General features: G+C 38.1%; 1 protein-coding gene across 1 annotated transcript in view; it reads left to right on the top strand.

Annotated features, from left to right (window-relative positions):
- The window catches only part of Dthd1 (death domain containing 1), an 87536-nt gene that overhangs the window by 20417 nt on the left and 42257 nt on the right, over window positions 1–24862 (top strand). Inside the window, exons 6-8 of the mRNA XM_008850512.2 lie at window positions 7322–7486; window positions 10874–11163; window positions 17749–17993. Of these exons, the coding sequence (XP_008848734.2) occupies window positions 7322–7486; window positions 10874–11163; window positions 17749–17993 (700 nt within the window). The remainder of the gene's footprint in view (window positions 1–7321; window positions 7487–10873; window positions 11164–17748; window positions 17994–24862) is intronic.

Genomic DNA, 24862 nt, shown 5'->3' with positions numbered 1-24862 from the left:
GCAAAGGAAAATAGCTTTAGATACTTAAGTGACAATAGAATTTATTCTCATAATTGTTTTAATAGCTTTTGTATAATCCTCATCGCTATTATGTGATATAAAATGTATTTATCAAATCTGTAATCATTATGCCAAAAAATCTGAATTACTGTAATATTTTGTATATTGTTAAAACTGTAACTTTAATTGTAAAAAAAAAAATTTAAAATAAAAAAAAATAGATCTTAAATAGCCCCCAATATAGAATGTTACTGGTAACTTGTGGACAGAATTTCTGTTACCACTGTCTATTCTACAAGACAGAAAACAAATAATTAATACAAGAAGTTATAACTACCTAGTAGTTTCTGTCATGGAGTAAAGCATCTCATTGCCAGAAAGACTGTAGGAATAAATGTTTTTCTATTGTGGCATCCCATGATTTGTATAAACTATGAGAAAATAAAAATTATCTCTGTATTTCACAGGCATCATTTTTGGAATGGTTGGATAAATATCCCTTTGTCCTTCCTTTGTTAGATTTCCAGTTCTTTGTTTGAGTATTAGATGGATCAGGACATTAATACTAAGAGCATAGTTCATTAGGGGTCAACACTGTAGACCTACCACATCTGGAAGAAGATTCTCGGAGGTCAGAGAAATCTTAGAACATTTTTTAGGATACCATGCCACTTTTTGCTTCCTGAATAAGTGTATTTATATTTGCATTTCTGAAAAATTCATGTTTTCTAATCAAGCATTGGAACTTCTCCATTTTACCTAGTCTGCCCTCAGAAGGGGGTTTCCATAGTTCTGAATTAAATTCTTTCTAAATTCCATATTTATTATGTGTGAATGCTGTATGTGTGAATGTATGTATGTATGTGTGTGTGGGTGCACATGGAGGCCAGATGTAGCTGTTGGATGTCTTTCTTAGTTATTCTCTTCCTTATTTATTTGTTTCATTTTTTGACACAGAGTTTCTTTCACTGAACCTAAGTTTACCAATTTAGCTAGATGAACTGGCCAGCTAGTGCCAGGGATCCTGCTGTCTCCCCTTATCAGCAATAAGATTACAGGTGCACGAGACCAAGTCTAGCTCAGATCCTCCAGCTTGCATGGCAAGCACTTTACTGACTGAGGTAACTGCCCAAGCCTGTTTATTTCTTCACTTCTTTACATTTTCCTATCAGCCCATTACCCACAGAGGTGTGCAATATAATTACTTCACATTCTAGTTCAAAATACCCCAATGTCAAAAATGTGTACTTTAAATGTATACTTTTAAGATAATGAGTTATTGTTTTTAATATTTTAACAGTTCTTAAATTTGTATTTTTTATTCAAATTTCCTACATTCTATTTGTTTTCTGAGAAAGGGTCTTTCTGTAGCCCCAGATGCCTGGAAATTGCTGTGTAGGCCAGGCTGGCTTTGATCTCACATAGATTCCCCTGCCTCTGTCTCTCCAATTCTGGGATTAAAGGTGTGCACCGTAACATTTGGCCAGATTTCCTAGATTCTTGATAGTCTCTTGCTGTTTGCTTATTTTTGTGGTACTGCTCTTTGTTTTATAAACCTTTTCCCATATATTTCCTTGCATTCTATTTCTAGTAATTCTAATGTCCTTAGTCTTTGGTGCACTTATAGCTGTTCATTGCTTCTGTTAACTGCCATTCATGACTGTATCTTCTTATGTACTTGGGAACTTTAATTTATTATTTTTATTTTATGTGTTTGAGTGTATTGCCTGCATGTATGTAAGTGCACCTGTGTTGTGCAATGCCTGCAGAAGTCAGAAGAGAGTGTCAGATTCCACTGCAACTGGAGTTACAGATGGTTGTTAGCTGCCAGTGGGCGCTGGGAATCGAATCTGGGTCCTCTGAAAGAGCAACCAGTGCTCTTAGCAGCTGAGCCAACTCTCCAGCCCCCACTTGAGAACTTTCATGTGCCTGTGTGCGTACGGGGTTTCTGCTGGTGAAGTGGGGCTGAGTTCCACAGATGGCATTTGTTAATGCTTCTGCTGAGAACCAGCTGCTACTTCCTGGTGAATACTTTCAGGCTTTTGAAGACAGTGAGTCTCCAAGTTCACCTTTCCAGTGTGCCTGTGATGGCAAGGATGTTGGCTACATCTTTGCTCACTCGACTGTTTACCACTGCATGGTCCTGTTTTTAGTTATTGAAAGGGCATTTGTCCTCATGGGGACTCATCATTCCAATCTGGTTTTGCATCTGCTGTAACCCTGACCTTCTACACTTTTGATGCAATGTTTGGGGAATTCTTTCAAGATTCCCCTGCCATCTGCATGCCCAAAATTATATATCAAAAATTATGTATATTATCATCTCACTGTACATTATCAAGGAAGGGCTCTCAGATCATTCATTCTCAATTTCTTACAATTCTATGTTTTGCATATTAAATTTATAACATAAATTTAGAGAATAAACTGAAGAAAGAAATAAAAATGTTATGGGTAGTAATACCACACAGGCCGTCTTTGTCCTTGTCAGTCAGTACTGTCTGATCAGCCCAGAAAAGTCTCAACTCACAGAGTGAAATGGTTTTGGTGAGACACAGATGCAGAAAGCATTGGAGGGGATAAACGTTTTCCTATTTGTTCAACTTGAAGCTACTGGTTTAAAAATGTTTTAAATGTGTTATACATCACTATGTTTAAGAATATAAAGCTCCCCATGAATTGAAAAGTGAGGCAATGTACAATTCAATTCTTTAGCAAATCAAAAGGAACCTCTTCTTGAACAATCTCTAGTAACATCTATTTCAACTCATGATAACGAAACACTGAAATGGCCAGGAGCGGAATTTTTATAGTGGGAAAATCTTCTTACTGTCTTCCGTGTGCTTTTCTATTGTTGTGATAAAAACACTGTGACCAAGAGAACTTATAAAAGGAAGAGTTTATTTGAGCTTAAGTTTCCAGGTTCCAGAGGTATTAGAGGCTGTCACGGCAGGGAGGTACAGTGGCAGGAGGTGACCAAAATAGAAAGCAGAGTGCTCATATCTTGAAGTAGGTACAGGAAGCAGAACAAGACTAGAAATCTGGCAAGGCTTAAGACTTCTCTTCTCAAAGCCTGCCCCATCCAGTGATGTGCTTCCTCTAGCATGGCTGCACCACCTAAAACCTCCCGAAACGACGCCACCAACTGGAGACAAAATGTCCAAGTACTTGGAGCCTATGGGGGACATTGTCTAGGTTTGATAGCTAGATTACATATGAGCATAGCAGTGAAGAGAGTTTTCTTATATCTCATTCTTACACCTTGAACAATTACTGGTAGATATACCAAGACTGAAAATAATGAGGGACCTTTGGCCATCACCGGCAGAGAAGCAGCCGTGCCAGCAAAACATAAGACAACGGTTGCTGTACACAGATTATAGCATGTGTGTTGATTGTAACTGGGATTAGTGATGTGATTGGGCAAAACTCCAAAGGTTTATGACCTAATAGACCAAAAAGCATACTTGAATCAGGAAAAAATTTGCTTTCTCTTAGTGGTGTGATGAGAATATCAATCATTTGAATTGAAATACAAAAGTGATAGTATTGCTAACAAATGTTAAGCTTAGGGTTCACAGCTTGACCCAAAATATGGTCACCACCTTACAAACTAAATAAAAAACTATGTCAAAAAACAGACTACCAAAAATGCATCACTATGCTATGCTATTTGGCTCTAGGTAATGTGATTGTACAACTTTCTTTTTCTATTTACTTCTCAATTTTAAAATTGCCTCATCAACAGCATGCATAATTTATAGTTGAATTTCAAAATTTTTGAGTGAAGATATGTCATTTAAAATCAGTACTTTAATGACTAAATTATGGTTTTCTGAGAAAAATTTAATCCTAAAACATAAATGACATTCATATTTAAATGCTTATGCATTATATGTACCACAAATGAGACATTCTGAAAATAGAATATTCCATACGAATTTTGATGGTATGATTGCTTGCCAAATTATCCAGAGCATTTTTTACAGATAAAGCAGCATATATACTTTAATCAGTATCTACATAAAGCCTGGTACTTTGGGGGATGACCAGTTTTAAATAAACTGTTCATAAAGTCGAGTATATTTTATCTTACGTTTTTACATATATACGTGCTCATGCATGTGTATGTGCCCATGTGTACAGACTCTAGGCTGATGTTGGGTATCTTTCTCAATTGTCCTCCACTTTATTTACTAAGAGGTTTCTCAGTGAGCGTGTAGCACACTGATCCAGCCAGTCTGGCTAGTCAGCTTGCTGCAGGGATTCCCTGTCTCCACCTCCTGATTGCCAGCTGGGATTACAGGAGCACAGACACACCCAGGCAGCTCATGGCTTGGGGTGGGGGTGGGGGTCTAAGCTCCAGTCTTCACATGTGCATAGCAAGCCCCAGTTTACTACATTTTAGGGAACTATCATAACATCAAAATGTTGTCCTTGTTTTGGTTCCTGACCAAGTACCATTCATTGCTAGGCAACACCAGTTGTCAAAGTTTGCTAATTGTTCAATCAAAGGCCATAGTTCAATTGGAAAGCTGTTAATACCTGGGAGACACAGGTCTATCATAGGGTTGTTTCACCTAAGGATGAGCTGTGTTATTACTGCACATTCAGTTTGATTTTTGTGTTATTTGGGACTGATTCTCTCTCTCTCTCTCTCTCTCTCTTTCTCTCTTCATTTTAGGAGACAGGGTCTCCCTGTAGCCCCAGCTGGCCTGGAACTCATTATATAGACCAGGCTGGCCTTGACCTCATAGAGCTCCACCTGCCTCTGCCTCCCGAGTGCTGGGATTAGAGGCACATGCCACCACGCCTGGCAGTTCTCTCTTTTTTGAAACAGGCTCTTGTTTTATAGCCAGGTCTGGCCTGGTATTTGCCATACTGGCCTCAAACACTCAGTATTCCTCCTGCCTCAGCCTCCCAAGGACTAGGATTACAAACATGGACCATCATACTTGCTTATTAAGGATGCCTTTTAAATGACAGAAAATCAATCAAAAACTATGAAGCAAAAAGAAAAAAAAGAGTGAGTTCTTTGGTTTGTATAGGTAGTAAACCACATGCTAATCATGGGCAGTATCTACCTTTACTTTTTTTTTATCTTGGACTGGGAAGAACCTAGTCTCTAGTTTGTGTTAGACTTCCCTGTGCCAGTTCGTTCTCTGACATGGCACATCTTCATAGCTCCAAGTTCAGAGGAAAAGAGGAATATTCTCCCCCCACCCATTTATATGCATAGAAGCTTAGCTCTGAATTCTCATTCTGAATCTATCAGAAACTCAAAACAGGAGCAAGAAGAAAGGCTCAGTGCAGATTAGCTTATGTTATGATGTGAGAGCAAAACTCCCAACTCCCAAGGGCTTCTAACAACAGTATTTATATCTCATACCACAGTCACCAAAAGTAGGCTGCTTCTCACTTCTCATGTCTGGACTTAGGCAGACAGAGCAGAGTACAGTTGTCCTCATGGCAAAAGAACTTTTAGCAGATCCATTAGCAGTAAAACTCACGGCCTTAAAGTGACAAGTCTTTCTTTCATTTCCAATTAATTAGCTGTAAGCAGTCACATGGCCCCATTCAACCACATGGAAATCTGGAGCGCATTCAAACAAGGGGATGGCAGCTATTTTGGTGACCAGCAATCAGGAATTCCAAATGTACTATTTGGCTTAATTAAGTGTCTCCTGTATCTAGGAGAAGAGGCACCCCACCATGAGCCTGTAGGCTCCCACCAAAAATTAGACTATCAGCAGAAAAAAGGTAGCTAGATGCTATCAGAGAGAAAAAAAAATCCAAAATTTTATCTAATGAATTCAGTTTCTAGTAAATGACCAAGATTCTGATTCACTATGAGTACATCCTCCTGTATGAATTGATTTCTAGCCTCCAAGGGTTAAAGCATTTACCATATCTGTGGTTATAGCCCAATTAACCCTGTCTAATTCTCAGAAATACCCAACAGAGATTTTTTTTAACATAACATTTTAAGTTTAGCTCAACTACTAATCTCTGACTCAGAGGACATCTCAATCTGTTAAACTGGGGCAATTTTATGCCTATAACTCTATCTCTCTTCACACACACACACACACACACACACACACCACATACACAGAGAGAGAGAGAGAGAGAGAGAGAGAGAGAAAGAGAGAGAGGGAGAAAGAGAGAAAGAGAGAGATTATTTCTGTCCCCTTGTGAGTTGCAGGATACTTCAGGCTATTTTTCCTTGAAAATCTTCAGTATCATAGATTTTTCCCCCTTTAGTTGTGAAGAACAGATGCCTGCTTAAAAGACTTCAAATAGAAAATTTATTAAAAGCACACGTTGTCTTTAAAGACTTCATGGATTCTTTCACCCTGCATTTCTCCTTATTCCATAGCACCTAGATGTTTTTTCTTAATAAGCTCACCATGTGTTCATTTCCATAGTCCAGGGCCTTTCCACCAAAGGAAAGTGACAGGTTACAGTCTTGGGCACTCCTCCAGAGTCAAATTCCAAAGAAAGAGAACTACATTGACTAGCTGTTAGAAACTGGTGTGTGGAATGAGCTCTAGTGGGTGAGGAGTATCACATGGCACACACAGTTGTAGGGCTTTTTGGTTGGCCTGTTTGTAAGAAGATAAAGTATTTAACAAAGTGAATTTGTATCCATGCTGTAGGAAGTGGAGGAGAATATTAGTACCATTTATACTCTCTCTAAATGCTTTACAAATATTAACTGACTTATCTTACGATGCAAGTGCTATTATACTAATATGATAACAGAAAATTGAAATACATAGAAATCAAATATGTGCACAGTCATGTGTTAATGAGAGGCAGAACCACCCAGGAAACAAAATGCAATTTTGTATGAGTCTATGGTCTTACCTATTACGCTACATAGTCACCTTTGTCTGTCCTAAGGCATCTGTGTTAACATTGGCAAGTTCATTATGTTTCTAAGTGTTCCCTTAAACCTCTTTCCACCAGTTGTAAAATGTGTTTCATGCTCCAAATCTCATCTTTACCATCAGCATTTTTGCTTTGCAAGCATCCTTGGGTATTTACTCTTACTCCTAAATCATCATGTACCTTCATCTAACTACCACATAGATCACCTTGTACTGTCATCAAGTAATACTGTGATACTGTGTGGATGCTTCCGTAGGCAAAGGCTGTATCTTCCTATCTTTCTGTTCCTGGAGCCTGGAATAGTTACTAACACAGAACATATACCACAATAAATTATTAGTGGGTTAGTCACTTCATGAAAAAAATAAATATATTAAATGTGATTTATATTATATAAATTTTACCTATTTCTGTTACCAATTTATAGGACCCAAAGTGCTTCCATCAGAAAACCAGGTAACAATGCTTGTGAATCTTGGAAACTATTAGGATTTAGAAGCAGAGACACTGGCTGGTTTGGACTTGATGACGTTGTGGTAAGAACTGTCCAGAATGGCTTGATATCATTCGACTTGTGTGAACACTTAGAGAGGTAAGGCAATAGGAAGCAAGCAGAGGTGACGACACTCTCTTCCAGCCTGTAATTAATGTTTAGAATTGGAATCATAGGATTTGGTTTTTATTTCTCAACTAGGAACATAAGCTGTCTTTTAGGGTGTATTTAAAATGCAAACCACAATTGACACAGCTATGCTGTTTGCAGTGTTGCTCATGATAGTTTAAGTAGGGCTTTTGGAAACCACTCACAACATAGATTTATTTTTACAGGTTTCTCTTAACTCCAAAATAGTTTCAAAATAGCACCTTCATTTCTGAAATTCTGCGGTATAGCAATTAACTCTTCCCATTATGCTCAGCTCATAACTATGTAGATAGAAACTGGATTTGTTATTTCAGTGCTCTCATTTGGCTTTCTCATTTCCATGTTTTCTAGACAGCCCATTAAGAGAAAGTTTTAGACAGTTTTAAGGTTCCTACGGAGTAGGTAATCACATGTCTAAAGATAGGCTCATTTCATAATGTAGATCTTACCTCTGTGATTATCTCAGGCCAGATTCCTCAGAAGCAGTCTGAGATGAGAGTGACTTATCAAGTAAGGCCTCTCGGGAAGATTGTTTAGGGGAATGAAGGAAGCAGAGAAGGCCAGGGAGAAAAATGGGAAAGCTGGTTTTAGCTGGTCTTTCCCTAGCCTGGTACCTCGGGGTAGCTCAGGAATATCAGGGCCATTGGCTTTGCTCAGTCATGTCAGTCAGTCCCTGTCTGTGGGAAAAGGCTGCTTTGGATGAGGCCTCCACAAGGTAACTCTCTGAAGAACAATTAAGAGCTAACTAGTCCAGCTCTGGGACCCAAGTCTGTATGAGCTTACTATGGCTGCTGTAATAAAATGCTGCCAACATTTATTGTCTTACAGTTCTGGAAGCTGGATGTCTTAAAATGTTAATAGGGTTTGTTCCTTCTGAGGACTGTGAGGGAAGAATCTGCCACCAGCCTGTCCTAGCCTTATTGGTCAACATCTTTGTGCTTGTGTGTGGTTCTTTCTGTGCTTTCATTTATGCGGAAAACTCTTAACGACAGCAGTCATATTGGATTGGGGTCCATCCTAGTGTCCTCACCTTAAAGATCTCTGTAATGACATAGGAGATTAGATTCTGAGGTACTGTGCATTAGAATTACAGGATATGATTTGGGAATGGGACAAAATTCAATCCATAGGAAGATCCATCATAAAAATCCTTATGTCACAGAAAAGGAGATGAATGTTTTAGTCCTCATTTCCTGCTGCCGCATATTCTGAGTCCTGTTGGGAGGAAATGGATGATTTCAAGCATCTTTTTCTTCTGTATTTTGAAGTATTGCTTTAGCAATTTTCTTGTTATACTCTGCTTAGTGATGGAATCATCATTACAGAGTTCAGAAGAAGGCATCTGGAAACTGAACTCAAGTTCTTTGCCAGAGCAGTGCGTGTCTTAAGCACTGAGCCATCTCTTCAGCTGCCTCCTTTACATTCTTGTTCTCTAAACTTTTTCCATGTTAAATTTTATTTATTTAATTTTGGGTTTTTTTTTTTGAGAAAGAGTTTTGTTAGACAGGTAAAACTGTCTGGCTACCCTAGAACTTGCTATGTAGACAAGGCTGACCTCAAGCTCATGTCAATCCTCCTGCCTCTGCCTCCTGAATATTTGGATTTGAGATGTGAACCAATACACTTGGATTTATCTTATTTTCCAATTAATTTTTTGCTGTTGTTGTTAAAACCCAAGACATAAGCATACATTATTCTAGGCCTATACAGCACCAGAATCATCAAAATCACTGTTTTTAGCTCCATTATTTGTCCCACTACAAGGCCTCCAGGAGCACCAGCACAACTGGAATTTTCATTTGCTATGATAACAATATTTTCTTCTGGACCCTTCTGGAGGACCTGCCTTAAGCTTTTGTGTTAACTTTTTAAATCTATAAATAGAAAGGGTACACTCTAATGATATAAAATATGTTATAGTAAATACAGTAACAAAGTTGTTTGTTATTATTATCAAGTATTAAGTACTTAATTATATGTGCTATAATTTAATAGAAATGGCTGTGCAGTGGGTTTGTTTATACCAACATCATCTCAAATATATGAGTAGAACATGTTTGCACTGTGGTATTAGGACTGCAATAACATCACTAAGGGATAGAATTTTTCTTATAATCTTTGAGGACCACCCTGATACATGTGGTCAGTTGTTGATTGGAATGTTCTGTGGTGCAAGACTTCACAATTAAAATCTGGTACCACTTTTAGAGCTCAGCTGAGACAGTATGATTACTTTAACAATGAGTCTTTCTGTAAGAAACAGTATATTTTAAAATGAAATGGAGATCTTTTTTAAAGGTTAAAAACTCATTCAATTTTATGTCTTACAGGGCTTATACTGAGTTCAATATTGTATAACTGTATTAATTCAACAGTGAGCCTAAAAATTTTATAGCCACTTTTAAAAGAGATGTATCTTTGCTCTGGAAACTGTTATTGAGTATGTTAAAGCTGCAATGAAATTCTTCTTCTAAAAAAATATTTAAAAAAAGAGAATGCTTAAACTGATTCAACATTTAAAAAATTATATATATATATATATATATAATATGTATTTAGGGCAGGTGTGGTAGTGTGCACTTAGAATCTCAGCACTTGGGAGGCTGAGGAAGGAGGATCATAGTGACTTCAAGGTTAGCTTGGGCTTCAAAGCAAGAATTGTTCTACAAAACCAAACTGAACCACCCAGCAACAACAAAAGGCATGTTTCAGAATTTGGCTTGGGTCCTAGGAAGAGGGACCAGTCAGTAAGATTCCATGTAGGAAAGAGGACTTGAGTTCAGGTCCCTAGCATCTAAATAAAAAACTAAATAAAAAACTGGTGTGACAGCTCACATCTGTAACTCCAGTGTCGAGCAGAAACAGGCAGAGCTCTGGAGCTCAGTTCCCAGTCAGCCTAGCAAACCAGGATCCCAGGATCCCAGGATCAGTGAGACAATCTGTGCCAAAGAATAGGTGGAGGTGATGGAGGAAGGCATCTGGTGTCGACTGCTGGTTTCTACATGCACACACATACACATGCCCACACAACTGAATGTGCATGTATACACACACACCCACAAAACATATGTACAGCACACAGGCACATACACACACACACACATACACACATACACACACACAGAGAGAGAGAGAGAGAGAGAGAGAGAGAGAGAGAGAGAGAGAAAATTGGCTTGACCTGAAGTAGTTTTGTGAGTCCCAGTGGTTTTACTAAAGTTTTTCATTAATTTAACTACTTGTCATCAGAATACATGCATCAATGAATGTTAAGATAATAGTTTTTTCGTTGGATGACTGGTATTTTAATGCATGTTGTCCCCCTTTCCTTTTGCACAGGTTTATTGTGCTACACCTGTCTTCCACTGTGGACAACAGCCACTTGGCTTCTTTTGTAAAGTGTCTAGAGGAAGCGTCGCTCAGCACTACTGCATGCGTTGTGCTGTCCCACCAGAAGGACAATCCACATAGAATAGTTCTTTTAGTGATACCTTCTAAGGAGTTAAATCTGACACTTAAAAATTTGCGTTTGGAAGGCTTTGGAGGACTTCCAGAATCATCTAGAAATTTTCAAGTAAAAGAAGGAGAACAACTCCTTTTAAGGTTTACTGGGAACATATTTGGTTCAAGTAAGTATGAAGAATAATTTTTATGTATTCTATGAGCTTCAAGTCACAAACCTCAGAAGCAGCTCCCCAGATTTGCATTATTGAGGAAAACTTCCCCTTAGAGAATTTGAGGGAGCCTTTAGAGGCTAGCCTTTCTAGTTCCTCTTTTTCTTCTACACAGGGCATGTATTTTCAAAGGACAGATTCGGAGTAACATTCTTTTAGGAATAGTTTTTTCATAATTACACCCTGAGTTCAAGCTAGAATCACCTTTTCCCTGTGATAACTCATTAGCTTCTAAATGCTCCCTGCTTCCACTCAGCGACAGGAACATTATCCACACAGTAATAGTAATCTGCTGAGAAACACATCGTGTGTTGACCCCTCACTTTTGAAGATTTGATTACACAATTCTGGCTGTATGATGATGCAAAATGCCTTCCAGTAGAAATGGGACTTTTCTGAATTTTGGTTCTCTGGCCTAGCAGTTTCAGGTGTGAGATGCTCTGAGATGTGGCAGTGACAGCAAGTCACACTCCCAGATAGCAACCCCAGGGGAAACAGCTAGCATCCTGTGGTGCATGTGCTAAGCTATGGTGTTACATATGTGAAATATATTAAATGTGTTTCTTGAGACGGGTCTCCCTATAGCCCCTGCTGCCCTGGACCTTGCTATATAGACTAGACTGGCCTCCCTCAGTCTTACAGAGATCACCTGCTTCTGCCTCCTGAGTGCTGAGATTGAAGGCATGTACCACCACACCCGGCTTTAAGTGCATATTTGATAGGGTATTTTCGATTTCTGACAAGTTTGTAAGAAAATGACATCATCCTAAGTCCAGTATCATCTGTCTGTTACTCTTTTGATTAAAACCATATTATCCTCAATTGTACCTAAAATAACCTATAAACTCTTTAACATATCCTGCAAAAACCCAACCTGGGTCACTGGACTCTCAAGAGATGTATGGATAGAACTATATTCTATTTAACTGCTTTATTTAAAATTCCACGTTATTTTATTTTACACACTTATTCTCACAAGTATTTTTCATGGAAGGCATCTATGGTACAAAGGAGGTGTAAAGACATTAGGTGCTGATGACAAACCCTACCAGCTTCTCATTCCTGTATTTACATAGTGATGCTTTTGTTCCCATTATAAATCTTATCAAAATTAGAAATTACTGACTCACGGGTTTAGATTTTACTTATATTCTCCAGTAACATTCTTCACTGGAATGAAATTTCACGAGGCAATTACCATGTCCTTCTTGTCTGATAACCTCTGAGCCTAGCAGAGCACCCAGCTTTCAGTGATGGTAGAGTTCATTTGAATAAAGATATGACAGTGCTGAGCAGAGAAAGAAGATGATGGCTCTGAGAAGTGCTGTGCGGATGGGAGGAGAGAGGGGTTGGAGGAGCAGAAAGAGAGGAGAGCAGTGAAAGAGAAAGAGAAAGGGGAGAAAAAGCAAAGAAATAGGTGGAAGAGGCAGCAAAAGGCTTTTGGATGTGTTGCCATCTCAATAGTTCCTTATTTTAAGTCAACTATTTCCTGTTTCTAGCTCCATCTCATAAACATACCTGTAATGATGAGAGGAGATGAGGGATAATTAAGGGATGGATTTTATGGGAATTTCTGGCCCAAGAATGCTATGCACTTAACTTGATATAATACTCAGTGTTTATAAATTAATATGCATCTCACTGAATTTCATAACATCATTCTCTCACATTCAAGAAATGGCTTCAAGTCTTCATGTGTTCTTTGTTGTTTACAGAGAAAATGAGGTTTGAAGCTACTGTTGCCCCTCACAGGGATAAGTGAACCAACATCTCCCCATCTGTATTGTGTCTTCCACTCTCACATTTAGCATCTCAGTCATCTGAGTGGCAGAGGAAGGAAGGGTGGAAAAGATTCCTTCCTTGTTGGCTTCTAGAGCAGAAACCACAGAGCACACCATGAGGAAGCTCTCTAATGACAGATAGTCAAAACACAAAAGTCCCCCCACCCAAACAGTTACACAAATGATTTTCCTGTAGCACTGGGGAGGGCAGCTGTGTTTAGCTCGAGTCTTAAACAGGACTTCTCTCAGGCAGTGGAACTGAATGTCCTGTTCTATGGACTGGAGCCTGGGTAACACAAGAAAGACTGCCTGAAGAGGGCCAGCATGTGTGCAGGTCTTCCTTCACAGGTTGGAAAAGAGTTCATCTTCACTCAAAGAAACTGCAGCAGAGTGCGCAGATGCTTTCTGTCCTACTTCTCCTGGACATCCTTGCTCAGAGATGCAGCTTCATTGGAACTTTAAGAGGAACGAGATTCTCAGCAAAGAGCTGATACCTACTCCTCCACCCGAACTGGGGGAATCAAGGAGGCGAATCCAGATTTCTCTGCCTGCAGGGCTCTACACTCTTCCCTCCCCTCCTCCCCCTCCCAATCTCTCCTACTTTATTTTTAGCTCTTCCCTCAGTGATCTTGTTTAAGAAGCTGTTCTTGGCTGGACGTGGTGGCACACAACTTTGATCCTAGCCCTGGGGAGGCAGAGGCAGGTGGACCTCTGTAAGTTCAAGGCCAGCCTGGTCTACATAGCAAGTTCCAGGCCAGCTGGGGGCTACAGGGAGACCCTGTTTCAAACAGAACAACAGTAAAAAAGAGCTTTCCTCATTTTTTTCTCATAATATTAGTCTTCCTTTTTTGCTGGAGCCTTATTTTACTTCCACAGGTGTTCACCTTTTTCTTTTGTGTCCATTAGCACAGACGCAACTATTTATTCATTTTAATGAAGTTGTCCTATCTACACTCCAGTGGAAAGGGCATAGTCCTATTGGTTTTCATCATTCAATCCTCAGCATCTAGGATGGTGGCTGACAGATGGAGCTCTGTTGGTAGAAATAGAAAACTAAAGATTACAAAAGGGCTTAGCATTGTGATAGTAACTGTGATGATTGAATGAATGACTGATGAATAAATCCATTAAGGAATTAATGAAGTTAAACAACTGTACTTTGAGAAATGTCAGTCCTCCTACTCACTTATATACAATATTTCTCTTTTGAGAAACATTCATGAGGTATGAACACTGTTTCCAGTTCTAGGAGAAAATCAGGCATTTGTGTTCTTGATGTTTAACATCCATATTTCTTTGGCATTCTTCTGGACAGAGATAGAGCATGCTTTCCTGCCCTGTCTTAGAGCTGTCAATATAGCATTTAAACATTTTGCTGTAAGATCCTTAAGCTCCTGACCACCCATTAGTGCAAACAGAATCCAGATAATACTAGTAAGTGCTTTTGTAAGCTTTTATATAATGATACCTTAGTATCACTTATTAATATCTAGAAATACCCTGTAGAATCTGCCTGTGTATCTTCAAGTTGATCTCAGTGTCCATACCCTTTGACTCTGGGAAGTGATTTTGCTGTATCTATGTATATATAGATATGGAACTAATCATCCATTTATTCACTCAGCAAAGAGAATGAGCCTTACTCCTATTCCAGGGCAGTGTGTCAGGGCAGAGGGATTACAAGTACATGTGAATTGGAGCAGCAAGGGCTAGGTAAACTGGTTATAAGGAGTGAGGGGAGTGTGGGAGATAAAGACTGATCATGCTCAGGATATTGCAAAGACTTTGCCTGCTAGGTCAGTTGAGACATGTGGTCAGCACAGGTGTAACGTGATTTGAGTTAGATTCCAGCTCTGCTGAGAATAGACTTGAAGGTAAGAATAAAAGTAAAGAAATAAATTAGCGAGCCATGTCAGTAATTGAGGAAGAGATGGCTTTGTCACGCCTTCGAGGTAGAAGTGGTGGAGAATGGGTTGGAATCATGGAAACATCCCAGGCCAATGGTTCTCATGAGTTTTTTCTGAGTCTCTATATTATGAACACTTTTATTTCCTCATATGATTTTTTAAAATTTAGAAGGCTCTTCCTGTAGCCCCAGTTGGCTTGGAACTTGCTATGTGGACCAGGCTGATCTCTGTCTTACAGAGATCTGCCTGCCTCTGCTTCCTGAGTGCTGGGCCTAAAGGCACTGTGTCACCATGCCTGGCTTATTTGACTTTTCCAGAGAAAGCACACATTCATGTCTGTGTACTTTTATCACATCAATAAGCAACATTCAATGCTGACTTTTAAGATGAAAATGTATTACTGTGAGAAACATCTCGTTACTTGCAAAATGTAAATGAATTTTGGCTTTCTTTACATAGAAAGTGTTTATTGAATAATGGCTGTCTTAAGTCCCTGTTAGGGACTTTGTGTCTCACATGTTGAGAAGGGGTAAAAGATTCTCCAAAGGTCAACAAGTCATTGCTTTCATGCTCTGAGTCCCAAGAAGTGACTTTCACTTTTAATTCTCCTTAAAATATGTCAGTAGAGTAAAAATAGTATGATTTCTTTATACTAGTCATTCATTTTTATCAAAGAGTGGCAGTCCTCAAAAAGTATAAAATATAACTTTAAAAAATTACATAATAATTTATTTATAAGACTATGTACTCGATTACTTATAAATCCTCAATAACTTCACCCCTATTTCATTTATAAATGGGCCTTTCAGAGTTACATTATAGATAGTCATTAAAAAAAAATACAAGCAAACAAAAAATACAAGCAGTGGTAAGTTAGTAAGTTCTAGATCTGGACTGAACTATGTCAGCTCTCCTTCAGTCCTGTATCCTGTATGTTAATCATTCCTTATGAATAATTGTGAATCTGGCAGGGAAAATAATGTCTTTCATCGGAAGAAGGAGAGATTTCCTGAGTGGTATTCTGTTGGTATTAAGTAGCACTGCCTCTCCTGCTGATACTCTACGGCGAAAAGCTAGAACCTGCCAGGTGTTACTCTAGTGATCTGAAAACTTTAATTAGCAATTTAGATCACAGTTTAGTCACCTCAAATAATTTGCCATTAAAAAAAAATAGAGTAAAACCCTTTTAAGAAACAGCCGCCAGTTTTTCTTCTCTTAGGAATCTGTTTTATTCAAGTTACCAGATCACCTCCAAGATACAAACCCACTCACAGGGAGCTACTCCACTACCTTCCATAACCTAGGGCTAGTCTATTCCTAGATTTAAATATGGCATAGAAATTCACCAAAAAGACTTCTAGCAGTTACAACAGGAACAACAGGAGCATCTTTTACATCTCTTACTGAACGTTTCCCTCTAGGCAAAACAGAAGGTATTCAATGAGACATAGCTATGGGAATCAACTTTATGAAGTCTTGGATAGAATTCCATTTTGACATTTCATTAAATGTTTAACTATTATGATTTAGCACACAAATGAAACACATTTGCTGTCAATGCTGCCATTTATTCAGCATTTCATATATACCAGGTCTTGAGCCAATTATTTCATTCATGTCATCTCATACCATTCCCAGGATAATCTTAAGAGGCAAGCATTATTTATCCTGTTTTAAAGATAAGGAAGTTAAGGTCCCCCAGAGTCCACAAGAATGAGAATAGTACCGTGCATGATAGCAGCTGGACTTGAATCTAGATCTTTACTCCCAAAACAGGTTACCTCCACTGCTCCATCTCAGCATCCTACAAACTTTGCAAAGGTAATGCTGTGATGTATTGTCTTAGGAAGTGGCAATGTTTCTTCTAATATTGCAACAGAAGCCAAAAAACCTGTAGGACTGAAAATTCCTCTTCACAAAGTTTCCTTATTTTCAGTAAGAAGTTGAGGACTTTTCCATACACGTGATCACTTTAAGAGCACCTGACATATTTTCTTAATAATTTCAATAAATCCAATAACTATCTCCTTGGAAGTTCTAGAGAAGCACTGTCCTTTTCTATAATTTTAGAATTTTTTATTTCTATGTTGTTCAGTAGGATAGCCACTAGACTTACATAGTTACTGAACATTTTAAATGTGGTTAAAGTGACTGAGGACCTTAGTTTTTAAAGATGTTTTACACTTATCTACTGTGTGTGTGTGTGTGTGTGTGTGTGTGTGTGCATGTGTGTGGGTGCCACAGCATGCATGTGGAAATCAAAGGATAACTTGTGGGAGTTGATTCTCTCCTACCATGTAGGATCTGGGTCAGGTGTTTAGAAGTTAGGTGTTTAGATTTGGTGGCACTAGCCTTTACCTGCTGAGTCACTTTGGAGGCCCAGGAGTTGAATTGTTGATGCTCTTTAATTTTAATTATTTTTTATTTAAACTTAAATAATCACATGTTATAGAAGAGTGCAGTACTAAAATATCTACTGTGAGGTCATGACAGCGTGCAATGTGATAGGAAGAAGGAGGAGAAAGGGAAAAGATAATTCTCAGAAAGTAAAAATAACTAAGTACTGAGAAACACAGATATTCACAGTATTTTATCGCTATAGAAAAAGTGAAAGGGAAAAGAAAATCGAAGATTATTAGATCTAGAAGTTTTCAAAGAACACTTGGCCCAATTATAGATGAGAAGTATTTCTAGCCATTTGTTATAAACTGTTGCTGCTCTGTTAGGTTATGTTCTGACAAGAGGTAATAACAGACAAGACACTTTAGTTATATTTAATAGATGAAAGATTGTGCAGATTTTTTAGAAAGTTTAAATGTATATTAGTGGTAACAAATGCATCTTCTTTTCAGGCAATGGGAAAGATTATGGGAAAGACTACAAACTTATTTTTCACTTACAAAGAAAACCCAGGCTGGAACTCCAAATCAAAGAGGTGGATGAATTTGGAAACTATAGTTGCCCTCATTATAAGGGCACTGTTGTTGTTTATAAAGTACCCAGAGAGAAGATTGTCGCCAGCTTGGATCAATCGCTTACAGTTCATGAAAATCATTATCAATTGCCAATTTGTAAATTACCACTGAAATTACCAAAGGTGAGCTACTTACTGTACATTCCTAGTCATCAAATTTTGTTACTTCTTTATAATTCTCTATCATAATCAGTTCTACAGGCAAATGGATGCAAAATCTAAAAGAAAAAAAAAAGATAAAAAGTTGATAGCGAAAAGGTAGGTGGACCAATTCTAGAGTGATAAAATACAGGTCAGGTTTTCTGCTTTTGTTGAAAGTAGTCTCCCGGGGCTGGAGAGATGGCTCAGCCATTAAGAGCTCTTGCAGAGGACCTGGGTTCAATTCCCAGCACCCACATGGCGGCTACTAACCGTCCTTAACTCCAGTTCCAGGGGAATTCGAAGCCCTCTTCTGACCTCTGCGGCATTGCATGCCACAGGTGCACTCCCAAGCATACAGGCAATACACTCGTACACAAAAATTAAAAATAATAAAAAAGAAAGAAAGATGTCTCCCTAAGAAGAGCAATTCAAATGGATTTGTTCCTCACTGCATGCTCCTAATGACTATGGAAACAAAGCCATACATTTTCTGAAACTGCATTTGAGTAACTGAGAAATCATTTCTAAAAACGCCAAGCACATTTCAGATGTATCACTTGAGGGAAAAATCATTCTGAACATGGAAACAGCATTGAAATAGTTTTCCTGAATGTTTTTTTTTTTTTAACAAGCTTTTCTTATCTAATAGTCTGGCTCATATCAGAAAATCAGATTAAATTAGTTCCAGACAAGTGAAAAACATATTTTATTATTTCATATATAATTTCTTTCCAATAGTGAATATATTTTAACTACTTTTAAGTGAGGTATAATGCTGAAGTATTTGCCATTACTGCTTAGGAAGAAGGAACTTGCTATTTTTTTAAAAAGCTAAAATTATTTTCCTGTTTTTATTTTCTGTGTTCTGAATAGCAACAGCATGTTTTCCATATATAGAATTTTGTACTGATTGTTTTATGAAACAGGGGTCTCACATAGCTTAGACTAGTTTCAAACTTACTAAGTAGTTGTGGATGACCTTGAATTCCAAATCCTCTTGCCTCTAACTTCTAAGTTCTGGGATTATATGGGTGAACCACCATACCCAGTGGTGGTACTGACCTTAATTAACCAATATAATTGTACTTCTGAAATAGAGATGTGTTCTGCTAGGTGTTATGATAAAAATAGAGCTCTAGTGCTAACATGGAGCATAAAGCTGTGTTCTCAAGAAAGATAGCTACTACTTATACTTGAATGTCACCAAACACTTGAAATGTGGCTAATTGCAAGATGACCTGTGTCAGACAGCCTATAGAGTTTAAATATCCAGTACAGATACATAAAAATGAATTATGATTTATGTGTAATGATGGTATGGCACCTTTGTAGCATTTTATTTATACAGGTTAAATAAAATGTTATTAAAACAAACTGCTGTTTTAAGTGACTACTACATTGTAATATGTCTCAAATTGTATTTCTGTGGAGCAGTATTTCTCTAGATGAATTTATAACCTAACATGTAAAATATGTGTATAAAATGACATTATAAGACCATAACTGATTAGATGACATAAACAATGCATTTAGAGTTGTTTGGGGGCTGGAAATAGCTATTTTGAAAGCTGAAAACAGTAGACCTTTAGTGATGATTGTGTCATTTTACCTGAACTACTTTTTGTTGATAGGAACTTAACCACTGGAAATGAAGGGAGAAACAACTTAGGGTGAGGAAATGGGACACATTTAGTTGGGATGGTAGGAATGAATCCAGGCAAGGATGTGAGTAGGAAGAATGTGCCAGAATCAAAGTAGAAAGAGGGACTTATAAAGCACTCATGGCAATCACTTACAGACTTTCCCTGAGGAAAATTTATATAGCTTTCTAAGTTATCTAGCTTGGACGATCTAGTTATTTCATGAAGTCACACAAGCCACAGAGGAAATACAGATAGCGGAAAATTATCTATGCTACATTTTTGGACTTCAAGTTGCTTCTCCTTACATTAGATCTGTCTCCCTATAGTTTGATATTAGTAAGGCCATGATGCCCCCTTCTACAAAAGTCCATCTATGGCTGATTTGTCTCCCTTTGAGATTCTAGATCAAAGATACATCTCTTTCAAAAGTGGCTATAAAATTTTTTGGTTCACTGTTGAGTTAATATAGTTATACAATATTGAACGGTATAAACACTGTAAGACATAAAATTGAATGAGATTTTAACCTTTAAAAAAGATCTCCATTTCATTTTAAATTATATGTTTCTTACAGAAAGACTCACTGTTTTTGCTAATAACACTGTGAGGTTGGCACATGTGTCTCTAATCTGTATGTATCTGAATATTACTAGTCATAATCGGTTGACACCTGTGTATGTCTATAAAGTCATACGGTAGATTTCAATGGTAATGTGTATCAGCTCAACTAATTAGCATAAGTTTTTATGATTCCTCCTCAAATATAATTTATTTTTAAAAAACTGTTAATTTTTTTGGAGTGTGTATATCACACAGAACGTCCCAAACCATTTTATTCATCTATACACCCACTTCCCAGATGGCACCCTCCCATAGCCCCCTCCCACTAGAGCCCTTATACTCTGTCATCCCTGCTACTGTCCACTGTATTGTTGGCACCCCCAGCTGTTCCCCACTACTTGTCCATCTGGTGAATCTAGTCAGCTTTTCTAGAGGTCTTTGTTTTAGGAAAGTCAGGTATTCTTCCTCTAGCAGCAATGAGTGGTCAATATTCCTTTAGATAAGATTGGGGTCTGCTGTTCATTTTCCCAGTTCTATGCTTGGTTACTGTCAGGGAGTCCCTTGGGCCACCCTGGCCAACAATTCAAGAGAAGGTATCTCCTATCTGGCGTTGTTGCTTGTTATGTAGCCTTTAGCTATACATATGGACTCTTGAAAAATTATATTGGCCCCTTTAAACTTCGGTTATACTTTCCTTTTGGGTGTTTAAGGCCATAGAGTTGGCCCAGATAAACCAGTTTATATTTACATTCAAGATTGTTGGAGGATCTGTTCCTCAGGGGTCACATGGGCTTGGGAGGAGCCCCCTGGCTCCTTTCTTTTACCAGTCCTACCTATGTGAAGATAAGTCAAAGGTCTTGCTCAAACATGTCTGACTTTGCTTGAAAGCATGGAGGAAATGTTTCCTTTGTGTTGACCTTCCTCTTTGTAGACTGGACACTGGTTCAAGTCCATCTCATGGGGTCTCCACAGTCTCTTTGATCAAGAGGACAGGTGACCCATCACAATTACGGGACATTTTGAGAGATGCTCATAGGCCCCTGAAACTAGTCAACCTAGGAGGGCAAGGAGTAAAAACTGTCCTTTATGTCCCTCTGACCAAATTATTATAGGCCTCAAAGTATGTCAGTTAAACATCCAAGAAGGTTAGTTCCACCAATGTGGTGTTTTTAGTTACTGTGTGCCATGTAGATAAATATTGGGCAAAGACCAGTTGTTCTCAGATAAACCTTGCCTGGACATATATTTCTTGATCTGGTATGTATAATTAGTCAGTAGGTTGTTTGACTAATATGGTTCCCTCTGTATTTTAAAACTAGCTAGGTGTTATTTATCTCTCATGTTGTCTTACCCCTTGATCATAGTTTCCCAAATCAAGTTGCCCCCATTTTTCCTCTTTCTCCCTTACTAATACCTTTCTCCTATATTCCTACCTCTCTTGAGCTCTTTCTTTCCCTTTATCCCCTAGGTTCCTTGTATACCCTTCCCTCCCTCCTCCCTTAAACTAACCCAATTTTTATCCATATATCCCTTATTAAGGCCTGTTACCTACTATTCTTCTCCTTCAGGTTATTTCTTTTCCTTTACCTCACTGTTTCCTTACCCTTGTCCTGGTTCCTGCAGTTATGTCTGTTTACATACTTATTTATCAGAGTCTGGTTCTACGATCCACATACGAGGGAGAACATATGTTGATTTTTTTTTTTCTGAGTCTGTGTTAGGAACTAAAGCTTTGCAGACCTTGAGTCTTTAGAAGTAACATCTGAGGAGTAGCCAGGAGCTTTGCAGACATAACTTGCTTTTGACATAAAATTTTGGAATGAAATAGAAACTCCATTCCTAGCACAGGTTTTGGCTTGGAGGAATTATTCGTATGACTGAAGAATTCGGATATATTTTTAACCCCACATATTTCTCCATTGTGACTTGATATGTACATACTCCTAGTTAGAAATGTCTTCTATAGGGGTGGAAAGATTGTAAGAGCCAGGGGACCAGGATGCCTGCTTTTCATAGTGTCTTCCAGGCATGGCTGGGAAAGTATACCAATAAACTTTTTAAAATTATTTATTTAATAAACATATAATTAGAAGAAGCATTTCATGAAAACAGCACTGACATATTCAATAATAATTTCCAGAGCTAAGATGCAACTGTTTCAATGCATCTCTTTCAAAATTGGCTGTAAATTTTTAGGTTCACAGTTGAATTATTACAGTTATACAATATTGGACTCAGTATAAACCCTATAAGACATAAAATTAAATGAGGTTTTAACCTTTACAAAAGATCTCCATTTCATTATTAAAATACACAGCATCATACAGAAAAATTCATTTTTAATGCAATTGACACAGATGTTTGCACATGCGTTTCTAATCTCTATATATCTGATCATTACTAGTCACAGTCAGTTATTTTCTGAGCTCCTTGGCATCTGAGCATGGATATAAATCATCAGGTAGATTTCTACAGTAATGTTTTTCACATCTATTAATTATTAAGGAGCAAATTTTTATGCTTTGAAGAATTTTTTTTAATTTTTGAAAAAAATTTAATAACCACATGATTAGAAGAACATTTCATTACAGCTTTAACATATTCAGTAACACATTCCAGAGCAAGGATACATCTCTTTCAAAAGTGGCTGTAAAATTTTAGGTTCACAGTTGAATTAATACAGTTATACAATATTGAACTCAGTATAAACCCTGTAGGATATAAAACCCTGAGGTTTTACCCTTTAAAGAAGATCTCCATTTCAAGATATGCTGTTTCCTATATTTTTAAAATATTATTTTTTATTTCTTTTAGAAGAAGCATATCATTACAGCTTTGACATGCCCAATAACAGTTTCCAGAACAGAGACTCCGCTCCTTCAAAAGTGGCTATAACATTTCTAGGTTCCCTGTTGAATTGATACAGTTATACATATCGAACTCAGTATAAGCCCTGTAAGACATACAATTGAATGAGTTTTTAACCCTTAAAAGAGATCTCCATTTCATTCTAAAATATACTGTTTCTTACAGAAAGACTTATTGTTTTGCTACTAACACTGAGATGTTGGCACATGCATCTCTAATCCGTATCCATCTGATTATTACTAGCCATAATCGTTTGCATTTGGGACCTTGGTGCCTGTGTATGTCTATAAAGTCATAAGGTAGATTTCAATGGGAATGTTCATCATCTCTACTAATTAACATGATGTAAACTTTTATGTGTCCCCCTCAAATATAATACATTTTTTAATTTGTTGATTTTTTTTTCTGTGTGTGTGTGTGTGTGTGTGTGTGTATCACACAGAACATTCCAAATCGTCTTATTCAACTATACATCACTTTCCAGATGGCACCCTCCCATACCGCCCCCCCAACTGGAGCCCATATACTCTGTCATCCCTGTTACTGTCCACTGTGTTGTCAGCACCCCCAGCCATTCCTCATTGCTTGTCCATCTGCTTAATTGGGTCAGCTGATCTAGAGTTCCTTGTTTAAGGAACATCAGCGGTTCCTCATCTAGTAGAAATCAGTTGTCAATATTCCTTTCGATAAGATTGGGGTGTGCTCTTCATTTTCCCAGTTCTATGCTGGGTTACTGTCTGGGAGTCTCTTGAGCCACCCTGGCCAATAACTCAAAAGAAGGTACCTCCTGTCTGGCATTGTTTTTTTGTTATGTAGCCTTTAGCTATATATATATGGACTCTTAAAAATTGTATTGACCCCTTTAATCTTTGGTTATACTTTCCTTTGGGTGTTTAAGATGCTACAGTTGGCCCAGATAAACAAATTTATTTTTACTCTTAAGGTCGTTTGAGGATCTGTTCCTCAGGGGTCACATGGACTTGGGAGGAGCCCCTGCCTCCTTTCTTTTACCCGTTCCATCTGTGTGAAGATAAGTCAAGGGTCCTGCTCCATCATGGCTGGCTTCGCTTGGAAGCATGGAGGAAATGATTCCTCTGTGTTGACCCTCCTCTTTGTAGACTGGACACTGGTACAATTCCATCTCGTGGGGTCTCCATGGTCTCCTTGACCAAGAGGACAGGTAACTCTCCACAGTTACAGGACATTTTAAGAGATGCTCATAGTCCCCTTGAACTTAATCGACCTATGAGGGCAAGGAGCAAAAACTGTCTTTTATGTCCCTCTGACCAAATTAGTATAGGCCTCAAAGTATGTTTGTCCAAGAAGGTTAGTTCCACCAGTCTGGTACTTTTAGTTACCATGTGTCATGTAGATAAATCTTTGGCAAAGACCAAATGTTCTCAGATAAACCTTGCCTAGACATATATTATATTCCTTGAGCTAGGTGTATGTAATTTGTCAGTACATTGTTGGAAGAATATGGTTCTCTCTGGTTTTTAAAACTAGCTCTGGTTTTCAAAACTAGCTAGGCATTATTTATCTCTCGCATTGTCTCACCCCTCCACCATAGTTTTCCTACTTAAGGTGCCCCCATTTCCCCCCTTCTCCCTTAATAATACCCATCTCCTATGGTCCCACCTCTCTTGAGCTCCTCCTTTCCCTTTATTCCCTAGGTTCCTTGTATAACTTTCCCTCCCTGCTCCCCTTAAAATAACTCCATTTTTTATCCATATCTCCCTTATTAACGCCTGTTTCCTACTGTTCTTCTCTTTCAGATTC

This window comes from Nannospalax galili, unplaced genomic scaffold (genome assembly GCF_000622305.1).
Source record: "Nannospalax galili isolate Female #2095 unplaced genomic scaffold, S.galili_v1.0 scaffold65, whole genome shotgun sequence".
Classification (NCBI taxonomy): Eukaryota; Metazoa; Chordata; class Mammalia; order Rodentia; family Spalacidae; genus Nannospalax; species Nannospalax galili.
Note: the sequence above shows the minus strand (reverse complement) of the source record. Positions and strands in the feature narration are given on the sequence as shown.